The sequence below is a fragment of the Talpa occidentalis genome, unplaced genomic scaffold (genome assembly GCF_014898055.3).
Source record: "Talpa occidentalis isolate TD23 unplaced genomic scaffold, MPIMG_talOcc4v2.1 talOcc4.9, whole genome shotgun sequence".
Taxonomy (NCBI): domain Eukaryota; kingdom Metazoa; phylum Chordata; class Mammalia; order Eulipotyphla; family Talpidae; genus Talpa; species Talpa occidentalis.
Window position 1 is genome coordinate 66952231 of NW_023605305.1, and position 18607 is coordinate 66970837.

The following is an 18607-nucleotide window of genomic DNA, read 5'->3' on the forward strand; positions in this document are numbered from 1 at the left end:
GTGGAAAAGTGTAAGTGGAAAAAGCAATTTTTCCACCTAACCTACCCGATGTCATAGCTCAGCCTCACCTACCTTAAACAGATCACTTTAGCCTACAGTTGGGCAAAACCATCCAACACAAAGCTTATTTTACTATAATGTGTTGCCTATCTCATGCAATTTACTGAATATTGTGCTGAAAGTGAAAGTCAGAATGGTTATTTGCCTTCATGGTGGTGTGACTGACAGGGAACTGCCGCCTGCTGCCACTGCCCAGAATCACGGGAGAGTATCCAATTGTCCAGGAAAAGAGCAAAATTCAAAATCTAAAGTATGGTTCTATTGAGTGTGGATTTTTTTGCACCATGGTGAAGTTGAAGTTAAAAGTTTGTGATTTGAACGTTGCGAATGGCGTGCATATGGATGATCTCAGGTTGCCTTTCAACACGTGGGGAGCTAGAGAGTATTGTAACTCCTGTTTTATAGATGAAGAAACTGAGGATCAGCTATGTTATGATAACAGCTGGGGGGCATGTCTGTCCTCAGAACAGCCCAGGTCTGGCCAGTGGGGATGGCCATCTGCAGCCTTGTCCTAGTATTTAATAAAACCCAAAGGAAAGTAATGTCTTATCTTCTGAGGAGGCCAAAAGGACCCACAAAACCATCATTAGTGCTTTGTTCAGTCACTCTGGTTGTCTCCCATGAACAGATGAGTCTGATGAATGCAAATAGAATGAATTCACTCATGTTGAATGAGTGCCGTCTATTTGGCATGAAAAATAGCACTCAAGACACGGAACTGTGGGACAGGTCAAGGGAATCATAATTTAGATACTGGGGTGCCTCCATCCTTGGAGGCATGGAGAGTGAGTGGCATCTGGGCGCCGACTGTGTGCCAGAGTGCCAGGGTTCATCACCATCACATTGCATCCTCACATCAGTACTTCAAGGGAGTTATTGTGACCCCAATTTCTAGATGAGAAAGTTGAGGCCCAGGAAATGTAACAAGAAAACCAGGAGGTGGAGGGGGTGCGGGGCTGGACCCCAAGCATGGGTGTTTCTGGCTTCAGTCAGGACAGTGAACACTACTCTATTTTTCTCTCTTGATGGGCACAGAACAGACGGAGGGAAAGTGTTCCACCAGAGGCCACTCTGAATGTGCACTGCCCACCTGAGAACGTATGGTCTTGGAGGGCAGACTTGACTGTTAAGTGTCATTTAAAGATGATAATGATCTCACCACGTGGCAATGGAGTCAGCCTACTCCTCTGCATCTGCAGATTGACAAGGGTTAGGAAGGGGTTTTGGTGCCAGAATCCTTCCATTGTTTCTTCCTGAGCCTCCCTGCCAAGGGAGTACATAAGAACCCCAAATGGCAAAGAGCTGCTTTGTTCACCTGGAAAGCACCTGATAACTTGATAGGCAGCTTTTTATATGCAAAGGCTCATGGGACTCGGGATGGGTAAGCTAAGCCAGCAGCCAGCTTCTCATTCAGTTTGCCTGGTGAGAAAAAGGCCAGTTTAAAGCGCACTCTCCAGCACTGGAGGGTAAAAAATGTGAGATAGAAGGCAGGAGAGTGTTTGTTTCCAATTTCTAATGTCAGTTTCACGCAGTGGGAGCCTAGGTCAAGATGCCACAGGACAGGAGAGGAATAGACGAGAAAGGAGGTGGCCGAGGCTCCTTCCACGCAGGAGGAATAAGACACTTATCCTCTCCTGATGCTTGAGGCAAGAAGTAAAAGAAGAAAGAAGTTCATGGCCCTGGGCCTGGGGCAGAAAGGGGAAGGTGAAGACAAAGACCTAGTGCCTTCCTGTAAGGCGCAGGGTCCTTCAGAAAGCATAGTCATTGACTGCCAGGCCCTGACAAACAAGATACAGGATGACTCTTCTCTAGGGGCAACAGGGAAAGGAGCATGAAGGGAGCTGTGTGGGAGGTCCCCAGACCACCCAGGTGGGTAATTCACTAGACGAAATCACAGGATTTAGTCCGCAGTTGCACCCACGTTAATGACTTACAATAGCAAAAGCATTCCAGGATTTAAAGTCCAGACCACAGAGGGAAAAGGAGCGTGAGCTGAAGTCCAGGGGAACCAGCCTCGAGCTGCCAGTGTCCTCTCTTGTGGTCGTGTGGTGACGACACTTGTGAAATTGTTATAGGGCAACCCCGATATAAAATAAAACGGGTTGCCTGGCTGTGGGTCCTCACCTGCGCGCTTAAAAGGGACTTATTAATACTCCACTACAGGCACACACAAAAGGTTAATAAAAGGTTTATTTACAAGGGAAAGGGAATTGAGGAAATGTACAACTCAGGGAGAAAATAGGAAAATAAAGTCTTTAATGCGTCCTACCCGATCCGCCGACCTGGAAACCCAAAGGCACTCTCAGAGCTGGCCGGACGCTGCGAGCTGGCGGGGAGCCAAATTGGGGGACCCCTCCAAAGCCCACGTGTCTGCCTTTATACCAACCTGGCTGCTGAACCCCACCCTCAGGTCCCAGCCACCTTCCCTTTGGTGGTGATGGGATTTGGAGTTCCCAGTGTCTTTGGCTTTGGCCTGGGGTGGGGGTGGAGTCTACAAAGCCTGCATGGAATTAGCTTTGGGACATCCTTTTCTCCCTAACAAAATGTCAACCAGGGAAGCATGTTAGAATCTCAGGACCTTAGATTGTTGCTGGGGGCTTGTCAGATAGGCATGGCCTCTGCCTGGCTCAGGCCCAACTTGCCGACTTCCTGAAGGAAGGCGGATGTTTGCCTAAACCGTGTTGTTCATACAGTGGAGGCACAGTGAGCCTGTCTTGCCAGTTCAGCAAGGTAGGCATCCTCCTGATGCCCAAGTTCCCAGGGTCAGCCTTGCAAATTGACCTGTCCAAGGGCAGCTGTCTTAGAGCTGCCACTTAGACTGTTTTCTGTGAAAACCCCTCCTAGACTCCTCCTGGGCAGGGAGTGTATGTCTGTGTATAGGACTGGAGCGGGGAGAGGTATAAGATTGGGTCGAGATTCCTTCCTCCTCATGGACTAAGACTGGTTGCAAATTGAGTAGAGGAGCAGTAATGCTGTCTCCCCTCCACCCCGCCCCGACATGACTGACTTTGGTTTGGGGAGGATCCTGCTGTGTGTGCTGTTGTGATATTGGCAGGCATTATTTCTCACTCTTGCAAGAATTATAGGAAGACATGGAGTAGCTTATCTGGCTCTAAAGCCCCCGCTGGCATGCCTGGCAGTGCCACGCATTGGAACTTGAAGATAATTTAGAATTTTCCAAGCCAATTTTACTGACCTGATTTTTTTTTTATCAACTCTTCTGCCAAGGAAGGGGATTGAGGAATCAAAGTAGCTTAATGGAACAAGCTATTTGGGCTTCAGGGCTGGCGTCTCCATGGAGATGTGGATGCAGGCTCTGTCTCCATGTGGGTTGTGATGTGTCTGTGTGCCTCTCACTGCAGCCAGGATGCACAGGGAAGGCCCTCTGGGAGGAGGAGGTGACCACCCTGCTCTGGAGCCTGGCCCTGGGCTTGGCTGAAGTGAAAGGATGTCAGTCTTTCAAAGCTCACTCATGTGCTCTTTGTGGCAGGCCCTGACCCAGAGTGGAGCAGGCTGTCCCTGGAGCACACTCCTGCTCTCTGTATGCTCACAGCCTGTTGGGCTGTGCTGATGGGTCAGAAAGTCTTGGTAATATACAGCCATATGTGAAGGTGGCCAGGACAGAGTACAAGTGAGTTCCATAGAGGTCTTATTCATGGGGGAATGGTGTGTGTTTGTGTGTGTGTGTGTGCGTGCTTGTGTCTGTGTGTGTCTATATTTCTGTGTGAGTAAGTCTGTGTATCTATGTCTTTGTGTTTAATTCTTTATGTGTCTGTGTGTCCATATGTCTGTGTTTGTGTTTTGAGTCATGGCCTTATTTTGTTTCTGGTGGTTCTATGTGTCCGTGTGTGTCTGTATGCCTATTTGTGTCTCTGTGTATGTGTTTCTCTATGTCTATGCATATCTCTGCGTGTGTCTGTGTGTTCCTAGAATGGTCCTGGGACGGGTGTGATGTGGGACAGGTAGCAGAGGTCAGTGCTGAAGAAAGAAAGTGTTTGGAACCCACTTCTAGTTGCTGAGCTACAGATGGGCTGGAAAAGCCTGATAATTCCCCCTGTTCTTCAGTTTCCTCAGCTGAAAAACAGGACTCTCAGCAGTCCCCTCTCTATGGGATCTAGGTAGGACTGAGCCATCAGATGTGCCTGCATGATGTTGTGTAGACTTAGGGGACCAGAACCTCTGGGTGTAGCATCAGGACCCTGCACCTGATCATTCTCTTTATGATGCCCAGGATCTGTAGGCCCACTGAGTCAGGACATAATGTCAGCCCCCATGAGTTGTTCATAGGAGCAAAGGAGAAGGCTCCTTTGCTGGTTAGCAAGGATGATGGGCTGGGAGGAGAGACCAGAAAAGAGATGGCTCATGTGAGAGGTACTTTTCTGGCCCCTCAGCACAAATTCCCAGCCAACCATCTAAACAGTGGGACCCTCAGACCTTCAGAAGCCCCATCCTTGAGGGGCTGTCCTTGGGTCTGAAAGAACAAGTCACAGGTGATGGTGGCCCAGTGTGACACCTGGTGGTCCTGGTGCTGAGAAGCACCTGAACCAAGTTCAGCTGCAGCCATGCAGTTATCACAGCACTGGGGACACCAATAGAAGCACCGCTTTACCATTTCACATACACGGGGCCTTTTGCTTTAAAAGCATTTAGTTTGGCTTTGCCTTCTTCATCTTGGTTGTTCCTCAGATAGTCTAGTGTACATTGGACTAATGATTTTGCATCACCTTGAGATAGTGATGTAGAGGCCTGCCTTGGTTTGGGGGTGATTTGTGAGGATGTTCTAGGTGATCATGGAAAGTTAGTATGGCCACCAGGAGGAATCAAGATCTGTGCAGGAATGCCTGGGGGTAGGGACAAATAGCAAGCATATCAAACAGACTTGAGATGATGGCAGGACTGTAATGGTTGTCTTTCCTCTTGGGTTTCTTATAATAATGGTAATATAGATATTTAACAAAATAGACTTTAATACAGTTATAGATTTATCAGCTTTATAACATTTGGTTAGGTAACTGGACTTCTGAGTGAGACAACCTGAGTTCAGATCCCTACTCTGCCCCCATATGTAAAACATTCCATCAACCTCTGATAGACTATGTGTAAAACAGACACATGGATAGCACCTGCCCTACAGAGTTTTGAGGACGTGAAATAATGCAATGCATGTTCATGCTACATGGGTGCTTATTAAGCCATTACCATGGGCTGGGCTGTTTAGGGTTCCCAGATCCAATTCTAATGTATGTGGAGGTTTCTCCACATCAACAGTAATTCTCAACAAGATTCTAACTCAATTCTAACAGCATCTACCTGGAGAGAAGGTCAGATTCCACAGGTAAGGGCTCAGTCTCCTGAGACTGTTCTCAACTTCAGAAGCCAACTGCAAGCCCAGCCTGTTACCTGTGCTTCTGACCAACTGGTTACAAATCAGAGACTTCCTTGACCCCCACCTCAGGTTTGATTAATTTGTAGAGCTGCTCACAGAACTCAGGAAACCCAATAACTCACTATAACATAATTTTATTATATAGGAGCATCCCGGTGGAAGAGATGCATGGGGCAAGTTATGAGTAAGGTGTAGAGCTCACGTTTCCTCTCCAGGGGTGCTGCTCTCCCCAAATCTCTATGTGTTTACCAACCCAGTAGCTTTCTAAAGCCCTTCCTTTGGCTTTTTTATGGAGGCCTCATTATTTCCGCATGGCTGATTAAATTATTGGCCATTGCCAGTTGAACTCTACCTCCAGTGCCTCTCCCCTGGCCAGAGGCCAGGGAGTGGAACTGGATGTTTGGTTCCCCAGGTAACCAGCCCCACCCTTGGGTGCTTCCTCAAATATCACCCCATTCACATGACAAGACATCTATGTCACTCTCTAATCTTAGTAAATTCCAAGACTTTTGGGAGTTGTGAGCCAGGAACTGTGGATGAAGACCAAATATGTATAAAGCATATATTTTGGTCATTTGAATGACCGAATACATAGTTCATATAAGTCAAAATATCACCTAGGCCTATTCCAAGGGTCTCATGCACCACATTCTGTCTTACATTATGTGAAACTATCAGTGTCAACCCACTTTAGAGAGAACTAAACCAAGGGTTCCAAGGCATAAGCAACCTCCCCAGGGTCCCACAGCAAATAAGTGACAGTGCTGGACTTTCTATCTAGACATTTTGGCTCCAAAGATGTTATACCATTCAGTGCTTGAGGCTAGGGAAACCAGGGTATCACTTGGGCAGAATTTATGAATATTGTGATCTCCTCTCATTTTCCACATCCTCTTATTTTCCAGGTCCTATCAGGCTCTGTGGGGCCAAGCCAGGAGCAAGGCACTGCAGCTTAATTTTGTCTCTGGAGCTTTTGACTGTCACATAGGAAAGACGAATGTGTCGGACAGGCCTGTTTTTACCTCCCCACAAAGTGCAATTTCCCCAATGTGAATGGGCCTATTGCTTGGAGGTTTCTAGGGTTTGCATTCTTCATAAAAAGGGCAGTTTATGAAGGATGGAGGTATCCAGAGGCTGAGTACATGAATGTTAATGAAGTTCATTCTTCCCCATATAATGAGAGCCCAAGATCAGCATCCTGGCTTGGCAGACAGTGGGAGGGGTTTTGTGCGTTTCTTCTCTCCCCACCTCCTGGGGTTTCCAAGTCTCCAGTGACCAATCTCCAAGAATCAGTTTAGAGTACATTATTGTCTTTCTTCATTGCACTATTGCAACCCAGGGACTGAGATGGTGGTCTTCCCGTGGCCCTGCCCTGTCTGGGGAACCCTGGCTGGGGGTCCTGCCCTGGAGTCTGACAAGAGGCTGGGTCTCTGCTCTGTCAGGACTTGGGGTTGCCCATATCATGAGGGGTCTCAGGCCCTGTATCAGGCTGAAGCAGGAGTGGTGGCAGGGTGGGCCGGCCACTCTCTCCCCTCTCCTTTGCATAAGGGAGGTTCATAGTCGCACGTTGTCTGTGGACACTCCATGTCTGTGTCCCAGTCTTGTGGGCAGCTCTGCTGAGGGGAGGCTCTGCTTAGTGTCCCTTTGACAGAAAGAACCAGCTTGAATTCTGGGCCTTTTAAAACAAATAGCATGAAATTAACTACTTTCTAGTAAACAAGTCAGTGGCATTTAACACATTGGCCATGTTGTACAACGATCACACTACCCAGCTCCAGAGCATTTCATCACACCTACCCCTCTGCCCCTCCCCACAAGGAAACTCTGATCCTCTTAGTGGACATTGCTCACCGCCCAGCCCCAGCCACAGGAAAACATCAATCTGCATTCTGTCACTCCGTAGAGAATTTTCTGATTCTGGCTATTTCATCTTTTTTTTTTTTTAATTTAAAGATTTATTTATTTATTTATACAAGAACTGGGGTACAGGCCAGAGTTTTGGGGGGTGAGAGGATTCACCAGAGACAGAGTGGGGAACAGAATAGGCAAATTGACTGAAATACATTGCTGAGGGGAGCAGCAGGCGACTCAGGAGAGGTCTGCTGTGCCATGTGGGTCACCTCCCTAGCCAGGGATCAAACTTGTGCTGCAGTGGCTGTGGTGAGCTTCATAGGTAGCATCTTAACCCCTTGCGCCACCAGGGAGGCCCCTGGCTATTTCATCTTAATGGAATCATCAACACATGGTCTTTATCATCTGGCATCTTTCCTTCAGCATGCTTTCAGGTCCATCCACACTTGTAGCAACCATTGGCACTTCATTCTGCTTTATGATTGAATAGTGACCGATTGTATGGCTAGACCACACTGGATTTATTCATTCCTCAGAGAATGGACATTTAACTGTTTCTTCCTTTTGCTTATTGGGAAAATGAGCCATATAAAGTTCCTTACACCCATACTCTAGGCACCTGCAGACTGGCTGCTCCCAGGTCCTTTGCATTGGTGGGAAGTGTCTTGGGTGACCGCCTTCCTTGTAGAAATGAAATTCTATCTTTGGGGGTCCTCAGTAGACATATGTGTCTTCCGGGTACCTCTTGTTCCAGGTTTCAACCTCCTCTGACATCTCCATCTCTCCCCATGACTTGTGGGTGGCTCCATTCCAAGCTCTGCACCATCACCGCACTCCATCATCACCCCAATCCCAGGCAGGAACTGGTAATTATACAACAGGCTATTGCTTGGGATGCAAAGGCGGGGAGTGGAGTGCGCACTGTTGACAGTAATTTAGAACTGAATTTCCCATGTCACTCTCTAAAGGAAAAAACACCTTTTCTCTGTACCCTCATGGCCCTTCTGACAGCAAATGTGAGGGTTTTTCCATACCAAGCAATTTTCCACTTCTTGGTGGATACCGAGAGGATGTCCCACAATTTAACTCAACTCTGATACTAACTGCGCGGAGTCAGTGCTTGGTCTCTCGAGGCTGCCCCACTGCAGCTGCCAGTCCCAAGTCTCAGGTGTGTTCACCTGTACTTTTGAAATACTGCTGTCACTGGAGAGTCCCCACGCCTCCTCCTCAGGTTCCTTAATAAGCTAGGACAGCGGCCAGTCCAGAGAAAGTGCTTTACTTCTGCTTCCTGATTGATCATGAAGCACACTTGAGGGTACCTGTGATGGATGGTCAGGTGCACAGGGCCCGGAGTGGTCTGAGCAGGTGTTTGTAGTTTGGGACATGCCACCAAGTGTGGGTGAGCTTGCACACCACCCTGGAAGCTTTGCACCCCGTTGAACCCCCTTGGTTGGGTTTTTATGGAGCTTTAGCTACTTAGGCATGATTGATATTATCTCATTGGCCTTTGGCCTCTTCTCGCTGGTTGGCTCCCTTGGCATCCAGCCCCACCCTTAGGGGCTTTCCAAAAGTCACCTCATTAACATCAGCTCAGGTGTGGCTAACAAGGGCTTGTTATGAATAATAGAAGGTGCCTCCTTTACCTTTTTGGATCCCAGCTATTTCAGGATCTGGACACAAAAAGCAAATATGGTAACAAAAGGCCCTCCTATCATGCTCTTAGCGCTTAGGAAACCACATAGCTAATTACAAAGGCTTTAGGAGCTCTGTACCAGGAACTGAGAAGACCAATATATATATATTTCTTATACCACAATATCACTCTGTCCTAAAACTTCATCCTAACACAATCATAGGGAATTTCTCACAGTGTCTGCCCACAAGATTTGGACAGCTTGCCTCCCATATTCAGCGCCCTCTTTTCCTTTCCAAATTCCTCCCATCCAGTTTTTAAAGTCTCCAGCAAGCAATTCCATTCATTTGGAAAAAGGAGGAGTCTTGCCTCCTTGCCTCTGACTGATTTGGAGATCATTAAATGTTTTTAAAAAGACAAGGGGTACACCTTGACTTGGATTTTTTTTTTTTTTTTACTCAAAGGCTTGTTTTATTATTGAATATGGGCTAGAACTATGGGAGAGGATAGATGTAGTAGGCAACAACTGCCTTGATTAACATCGGATGCCCATCCCGATGGCCATGAATGTGCCAAAGGTGCCGCCACTCTGCATCATGGTTTTCCAGATGCCGCCCTCAGCTCCCGACCCCGCATTCCGGTCCTTAGACAGGAATAGGTGCCGAATAGCTTCCCGGCCGCTATGCCCACGGCACAACCCATCACAAAGCCCATCTTCATGTGATCGAAGCATCTTGGCTGGGACTGTCCATAGGGACCCACGGCCACAGGCATCTTGCTCGCGGCCTCAGTTGTTGAGCTCTACGTCTCACACGGTACGCGAGGCTGAGCACACTCGCGTCCCCTTGACTTGGATTTTTGAAAGGCCCTCTCTGTTTGCCTTGTGCTGGTTACACCTTAGGGGTCAAGGCAATTGCTTGTTTGAAGGCTGTTTTGATATTGCAGGTGAGAGGCCCATGGCCTGGGCCAGAGTGGAGAGGTCTTCTGGGTTAAGAAGTAGTCAGATTATGAGTGTGCTCAAAGGCAGAAATGCTGGTTTCCATTTAACTAGATGTAGATTATGAGTCATGGATGATTTCAAGTCTTCAACCTAGTGCCTACAAAGGTGGAGTTGACATTTCCTGATATAGGGAAATGCAGGTGGAGCAGGGGTGGAGGGAAAGTAGGAATGTGGGTTGGGGGTGCACCTGGAGTGCCAACTGGGTGTCCAAGTGGAGATGAAATAAGCACTTGATGTTGCAAACAGGGATTCGGTAGTGGCAGTGGTGAAGGGAGTAATGGAGGCAGAGGCACAGGAACTGATGACTTAATGATCATCCAGGTAGCCCCACATTTAATAGGAAAAGTAAATAGGGGTGGTGGTGGAATTACACATTGGGCCCAGAGGAACTTCAGAGGGTATCTGGCAAAAAAGGGAAACTGAGGCCAGAAGATGTAAATGATTTGCTCAGCACCACACTGCAAGTTAGTGACGGAGCCCTTTCTTTGGGCCTTGGCACCCACTCCTCTTTCTAACCCACCAGGCAGCCTGCCAGCTCTGGTTTTGAATCTGCACATATGAACTGAAGGCAGGCCAGTTGAGACTGATAACTTAGTCTTGTTTGCTTCTAGGTCACCATCCTTGTCAGCCTGGCCCTCGCATTCCTCGCCTGCATCGTGTTCCTGGTGGTTTACAAAGCCTTCACCTATGACCACAGCTGCCCAGAGGGATTTGTCTATAAGGTAAGGAGATCCTGGCAGGTAAGCAGCGCCAGGTGACTGTCAACTTCAATTAGAGGGTTTTTCAGCATCAGAGTTTCATTAGCATCCAAATTCTGGGTGTCACAACCTCCCTGCAGCTGTTGAAATTGTCCTATGTGTCTGGCAAGAAGTTTTTCATGAGGACTGGGTTTCAGTGGGCAAGAGTTCCTTAGCCCCTGTGGTGCTCTCCAGAGTGCTGAAGCCAGGAGGGGTCTGGTTTCCCACAGCAGGTCAGCAGTGAAGGAGAGCTAGACTATACCATGTTCTGAAAGCTCTGTCTTGGCCTGGGTCTTCCTGGGTCAACGGCTGGTTCCTTGTCCTTGCAGTGGCCTAAGGGGATCTAAGGGTAGGGAATGGGTATTTCTGAGGTCCCAGTCCTCTACCTGGGCCCATTACCTCTGATCCCTGCTTTACTTCTTGCAGGAGAGGGGGGTCTCCTGGCTCTCTGAGCTTTCCTGCCTACAAAGCGGAGGCTGATAATACACACAGAGAAAATTTAAGTAAAATCAGTTTGTCAAGAGTCTTCTATACAAAGGGCTCTCAACACATGTTAGTTGCAAAAAAAGGAATCTGTTTTAGAGCTAAAACAGGTGATAGTCATATTTATAAATAACCATTTAAAGAGTCTTTATTTTGTGTCAGGGCTTTGTTAGACATTTTACTCACATTACTTCAACCGAGCTGTACTGTCATTATGCAAAATGGGTCTTATTGCAGACCCCCTTTTTTTCATCAGAGGAGATGGAGGTTAAGAGTGTTTTGTTAGGGCCTCCCCGGTGGCGCAGCGGTTGAGCGCTGGGTTGCGAAGCTGCCCGCGGCCTCTGCGGCACCGGTTCGATACCCGGCTGCTCCCCGGCCACCGGAGGAGGGTCCCACATGGCGCGCAGACCTCCCCTGCCGCCCGCTGCTCCCCTCAGCAGTGTACCTCGGTTCTTCTGCCTGCTCTGCTCCCTGCTCTGGCTCTGGTGAATTCTCTCACCCTCCTGCGCCTCTGACTGTGCCCAGTGCTTGTACAAACAAACAAATAAATTAATAAATAAATAAATCATGCCTCTATTAAAAAAAAAAAAAAAAAAAGAGTGTTTTGTTAAAAGAGCTTTTCAAGACATATAATTACATTCCAGAGATAGGGACTCAAACAGGGAAAGTTCTCCCTTAAAAACACATTTTTTTTTGGTTTTGTTTTGCCACACCACCTCCAAGGATGGCATTTTTTTGTAACTAGAGCTATGGTCCCGAAGGATTGACCACAAGGGTCCATCAGGGAAAGCTGAATGAACTATGGGTAGCCACACACTGGGTCTCCACAGAGTGGAGAAAGTAAGCTAAGAAGGTCTTCCTTTCCTCCAGGAAAATAACAAAGAAAAAAAGTGCTACCTTTGTGTGAGGAAAAGGGGAGGTGAAGGATATTTGCTTGTATTTTCAAAAAGAAATCCTGGAGGGATAAATTAAAAAAAAAAAAAACAACTAAGAAAGATGGTTACTCAGCAGGGAAGGAAGGGAACAGAGCAGAGGGGGCAGGATGAAGGAGACTCCTCTGGATGTATCTTGTTATATAGCTGTCCTTGATATATGCAAATTTTGACATATATAAAAAATAACAAAGAAAGTAACTCCTGAAAATTAAAAACAACTGAAACAAAGAACCTAGCTCTCTATCAAGTTGTGGACATAAACTCATGAAGAAAATAAATATTTCAGAGGACTATGGAGCACATTGCGTTGACGATCTGCCCTCAGTGGGATGCATTCTAAGGACAAAGGGTGCTGCAAAGAAATCTTACAGTCCATTCAGTTGTCTGGTAGTTATGACACTGTGTTATGCTATCACCGCTTGATCTATGCCACAGAGCAATGCAAGTATACAATTATAACAATGTTAGGAATCAAGGTTTTTGATATGAAAGAAAAGAGATTACAAGTATATAGTCAAGGAAGCAAAATAAACAACCCCTGGCTGTGGGCACTGGCCTGGGAGATGGTGACTCAGCCTGATGAAGGGCATCTGACGGCTCCAGTAGACCAATGACAGCCACGCAGTCGGCAAATAGAGGTCAACCTTGAGTTTCTATCAGCGCCGGGGCTATTTCTTCTGGCTCCAAGTAGGTGGCAGCTCTGATGATGGTGGTCATGTGGGGAAGGACTACAGAGAGCCAGGCCCAGGCTGGATGCTGCCACCTCCCTTCTGGCTGAGAACCTCGTGTGTCTGTGGCCTCTGATGCAGTGGTGGAGTCTCAGGGAGGGAGGGAAATGACCTGGCCCTGACTGTCTCTTTCTTCCCCAGCACAAGCGCTGTATCCCGGCCTCCCTGGATGCTTACTACTCATCCCAGGACCCCAACTCCAGAAGCCGCTTCTACACTGTCATCAGCCACTACAGCGTGGCCAAGCAGAGCACCGCCCGGGCCATCGGGCCGTGGCTGTCAGCGGCCGCTGTCATCCATGAGCCCAAGCCACCCAAGACCCAGGGCCACTAGAGGCCCTCCCCAGCCAGAATGGGGGGTGGAGAGGGGGACCCCTCTTGGCTGAACCAAGCTCCAGTTACAAGACAACACTGTACTCCCGGGATAGGGGGGCGGGGGTGGGGCTAGGGGTGGGCTGGGGGGAGGGGGGATCTCACCGAAAATATCGTGCACTGGAGTTGTCTGAATCGATATTTCTTTTTGTCCTTTGGTGTTGTTGCTTCGTCCCCGAGTCAGGCTCATGTACAAAGGCATGTTTCGTGTTGATTGTTCCCATGTAAGATATTTTCAACGCCACTGCTTATTCTTTGTTAGGAGTATTTTAGAACAGAAGAGGAAAGCAAGGAGGAACTGGCTGCATCTGGAGGATGTTGGAGGACAGGCAGGAGCTCTCTGGGCTTCCAAGAGGAGACACTGTAGCTTCGGTATGGGCTTCAGAGGGCACAGTGTATTTGGGCAACACCCTGGGGATCTTTGGGTGGTCTCTGGTCTGCAGGCTAGGAATATGGGGAGTCAGCACCCCCGAGTCAAGAAGGACTGATTTCAACATTAGTTTCACAATGCAGTTTACCTGCACAACTCATACCTGGGGGCTCCTGAGCTAAGTGTCGGCCAACCCAGGCAACCCAGGGATGTGACTGGATAAGCAAACATTGAGTATTGGGCACTCATTTTTGGTCTTTTTGTGTTTCCAGATCTACATCTTTGTAGACAGGAGACACTGCCACGGTGTAGAAAGTGGCAGGGGTAGAAAGGGAGAGAGAAAGGAGAGGCTGCAGGAAGAAGAAAGGCACAGGCAGGCATGTGGCATTTGACCAAGGTATAAGCACAGGCGCTCAGTTTTGACATTTTTGTTCATTTGTTGTTTCCCAAAGTGCTGATAACAATCAGCAGAACAATAAGAACCATAGCCAGGAAGCTCAGGGGACAGCCAGGGAGGCTTTAAGAGGGGGACTGCAAAGATGCCAAATCATTTCAGAAGGAAGCTGGAACATGGGACAGTCTTTTGCCCACTCCTTTGCATTGATAGGGGACATCGTCCAAACTCCCCAGTCTGGTTCTAGAAGCTCCTGACAAGCAAGGAGCGTTAGCATTTGCCAAATCTCCCACTGCCCTGGAACTCTCACGGTGCTCTCCCGCCAGTGTTTTGGGGAGGCCGGCTCTGTGGGGGTGTTGCTCCAGCCCCAACAGGCCCAGAACTAGCTGGGAGAGTTGGTTATTGGAGATGTGATACAGCTTTCCCGTGAGGCCCTGCTAGGTCATTAAAAGGCATGGTTTTGTGGCTTGCTATGTTGGCCAATCATTGTACACAACAGCTGGGTGATAAGGAGCACAACTCAAACTATTGTGCCAAATGCCGTCATCTGACTTTTCCTCCCTGCCCCACCCCCCCATCACCTCCAGTCACCTGTAAATTCATTTGTCACCGAAGTGGAATAACAAAACTGTCCCTAGCAAAACCGCTGAACGCTTTATAATTTAGTGGTGTATTTTTGTCAGTAGGTAGCAGAGGCTGAAGTATTTTTTTGGTGTAATTCTTGAACTTTTCTGACAGGAAACAAATAAAGATAGATGTGTCTGACAGCCTCGACTTTCCTTTGCAACTTTGCCTGCAGCTCTGTGCCCAGTGGGGAGACTGTCGAGCTGGGGCTCCCAGCAGCCTGGGCTAACTCTGAGGACAGTGTCCTGTGAGGCTGGGACTGGAATTGGACTGTGGGGGGCCTAAAATGATGCTGAGGTCAGAAGCCAGGACAAGAGATGCCCCTGATTACTTGAAACACGATGCCCTTGAACAGGTGAGGTGAGATCCGCTGTGCACCTACTGAGGGCCAGGCTGAGCCAGGCCCTGGGTATGCAGCGATGAAAGAACACACTCGCTACTCCTCAGTCCAGAGGCAGAGTTGGGCACGAAAATAGATGTTGGCGAAAGGATGTTACTGTGTGACTATCTTTGATCATTAGCTAGCAGCTTGAGGAGGAAGATGTGGGGGTGAAGAGAATGTTGAGGGATATACCCTGTTCACGATTGACTCACGGAAGGCTTATTACAACCTGGGAGGGTAGGTGTTACTGGCCTCCATCTCACAGATGAAGAGACTGAGGCTGAGGGGGATAATGAGGTGCCCTAGGGCTTAGCAGGTAAACTTGAATTTGAATCTAGAATGCATGACCTATTTGACTCCGAGACTGCTTCTGTATCATCCCAAGCCAAGCTGTTAAGGTCTGTTCCTCAGAAAGCCAAGTCACGTTTTAAAGCAAACTCACTTATTCTCGGCCCACACTCAGCTCTGTCAAAGGTCCATGTTAAGGACAGCCCCTTGCTCCACCACAGACTAGGTGCTTGCTGTGTCATGCTTCTGGGGAAGGAGATTCCCCTTTATTAACATCACTGTGGCCCTCATCGCCACCCCATTCTGAGGTGGAGAGTTGGAGGCATGGAGCAGCCCAGCAGTTTGCACAAGGTCAAGTGGTTTGGAAGTGACAGAACCATAGTCCAAGCCACCTGTTCTGGCACCAGCATCTTTAGCCCAGGGCCCTTCAGCAGCGATCGCTCATCTATACCTGGCTCTGCAGCTTCTAATGAGTATTCACTCCACTTCTGTAACTTAGAGGCAGGCCATCTGTGGAGGAGACAACATTGACTCTGGGCAAAGGTGGAGGCAGGAGCCTCCAAGCTGATCCTTGCACCTAATAGTGACTCACAGCCGGCGAGAAAGGAGGAAGAGAATGTGGTGAGCCGGCAGAGCACCATTAAATCCTGGGTTCCAGCCTCTCTTTAGGGCACGGGAGCTGCAAAAGACAGGGCAGGGGTCTGGCTTGGCATCCCACTTGCCAAGGCAGTCTGATCCATATGGCCAATGAGTAAATACCCACGACTTTTCAATTACACAAAGTCAACTGAAGACCTCACGAACACATGTTTAAACATTCTGTCATAAATGGATTTGCCACTCCATTGCCTCAAAAAATAAACCAAAGCTATCTTTTCTCTGGAATGAACAGGGGGTGTGATTGGAAAGAAGAGGGAATAAAACGGATGGGAGATGGGCACACACATTTCTGTTTTAAGGAGAGCCCCTGACAGGGTCAGAATTTTCTCATCAGAAAAAAAAGGAGGCTACCTCATTTCTCGCAGACATGCCCAAGGAGTGAGAGATTCGTTCTAGAAAAGGGGCTCTGGTCAGGGAAAAGTTGCTGTGGATTTTGGTGACAAGTCTTGCAGAATGCTGCTGGCTGATGGAAGGTGGGGGAGGGCAGGAAATGACTCTAAAACAGCATCAGGTTAGCAGAGATCTCTTTGGCTTGTGCACAGTTTTCAATTCTTCACCAGCACTGGAAGCTCTCTCTTGGGGGACTTCCCCATGATGGGGAACTAAGACAGCATTGAAGGGATGCCCCAGAGGAGGTGAGTGGGAGTTCTGAGCAGAGGACATGTCAGTGGGGGGGGGGGTCAGTCTGAAATCTTGGAGGAACTGGCCTAAGAATTGGGCCATGAAGGTGGCTGGGTTGGGTTGCGTTTAGATGGTAAAAATTCAGGAAGGCGGAGAGAAGCCTCTGTAGAGCCTTCCGGCCAGATTAGGGAACAGTATTGTAAAGGTGCAGAGGACACATGGCTGTGCTGCTCCTACAAACGCTCCTGGGATGCACCCTGTGCCGGGACTGGATGCAAAGACTGCATGAGTACTGGAAGCTGCTGCTGCTCCCCTGGGGTTCCCCTTCCAGGCTGGGGGGGGGGAGGTAGAGAGAGAGACAAATCTCCCTGGGGAAAAGCAGTGATGGCCAGTAACAGGGTATCTCCAGGTCAGAAGATACTTAGGGAGATACCCATTTTTCTGGAAAGCTGAAAGACCACCTGTCAGAACTGCTGTCAATCACTCGACCAGCTCTCCACCCCTCCTATGGGGAGTCATGTGGGAGAAGAAATAAATCGTCAATTTTTTTTTCCCGTGAAGCGCACAATGCCATTTCTTAAAAAAGTGTAAAGGGGAAAGGGCTGGTTTCCATGGCAACATCAATGCAGATCCCCATAGATCAGCCTGGTACTGCAGGGTGTTTATCTGATTCTGCCCTTTTGTCAGAAATGATCTGCTTCTGAGAACCCAGACCCAGATGCTCAGAGGCAGCCTCTCCCCGCCTTGCCCCAGAACACCCCCGGCCCCTCTCTCTATTTTCTCTGTCCCCATTCTTTCGTGGTCTGTTATTTCATGGTCTGCTTTTCTGTCTCTTTTCAAGGGACCATTGCCTGGAGGCTGTGGGCTTACCTGACAGCACGAGTGTTTCCATTGCTGGTTCCCAGTGAGTGTTGTACTGGGTGTGGGGTAGGGCGCCCAGTGGCCTGTGGCCAACTCCTTTCTCTAAGCTTCAACTTCCCCCATCTTTAAAATGGGGGTGCTAATCATCCCCATTTTGCAAGAATTCAGTGAAATAATATTTACCTAGAGCAGGCACTCAAGGAGTTGAAGTTATTGTACTTTGAATAATACCCTTACTCAGATTCAGTTTCCTCATTTGTAAATTTGAATTGTTTATAAATAAACAAACTTTTCCTTTCATGGGATTGCTGTGGCTTACAATGAGGCGGTGGCAGTGAAGTGCCCACATACAGAAATTGATTCCTCTTGTCTGCCTTAGGAAGCTCACGGGTACCTACTGACACTTTTCCTCCAGCCTCTCTGATATTTGCTACCACAGACGTCACAACTAAGCTACAGGCACCCCATTTTCCTTGGGTCTGCTAACAGGCTTGAAGGACTAAATTTATTTCCACAACAGCATCATTTTTAATGATAATGTTAATTTAAAATATTGCTTCAAGATCTTTGTCACATTTCCCAAAACAAAATTTATCAAACTTTATAAACACATTTTTAAAAAAACTTTAGATTTCAGATTTTGCCAGTTTTCCAATAAAATCCTTTCCTGTTCCAGGATGTCTTTGGGATCCCACTTCATGTATAATTGTCTCCTTAGCGCCCTCTGATTTGTGGCAGTTCTTCAGTCTTACCTTCTCATTCACAACCTTGCACTTTGAGGAGTACTGGTTAGAAATTTTGTAGACTGTTCCTCAATTTGGTTTGTCTGAAGTTTTCTCAGAGAGGTGGGATATAGAGTTTGGGGAATCTGAAGTGATGTATCCTCACAGCATTTCAGGGGGTGCATGAGATTCATCTATCTTATTCCTGATGATATTACCTAGATTCCTCCGATTAGGTGTTGATTGCTAGGTTCCTCCATTGTAATGGCAATATTTTACCTTTTAAATAGTAAAAATATAGGGAAGGTACTCTGAGGATGTGCTAATGTCCTGTGTCTCCTTATACTTTCACACACTAGTGTTAGTGTTCTCAGTGACTCTTGCTTATACCAGTTATTACGGTCATGCTCTGCAAGCAATTTTCTAATTCTCCCCTTTCTTCTGCAGCTGTTAGTTGGAATTCTCATAGGGAAGAGTTGTTCCTTAATCTTTATTTTTTAT

General features: G+C 47.9%; 1 protein-coding gene and 1 pseudogene across 2 annotated transcripts in view; one reads left to right on the plus strand and one right to left on the minus strand.

Moving 5' to 3' along the window:
• Positions 1–13336, plus strand: part of NSG2 (neuronal vesicle trafficking associated 2) — a 52472-nt gene extending 39136 nt beyond the window's left edge. The window contains exons 4-5 of the mRNA XM_037499706.1: positions 10542–10652; positions 12955–13336. Of these exons, the coding sequence (XP_037355603.1) occupies positions 10542–10652; positions 12955–13146 (303 nt within the window). The 3' untranslated portion in view covers positions 13147–13336. The remainder of the gene's footprint in view (positions 1–10541; positions 10653–12954) is intronic.
• Positions 9371–9710, minus strand: LOC119236079 (reactive oxygen species modulator 1-like; annotated as a pseudogene). Its single transcript, XR_008550175.1, has one exon. The product of XR_008550175.1 is annotated as a reactive oxygen species modulator 1-like (transcript).
• Positions 13337–18607: the final 5271 nt, after the last annotated feature.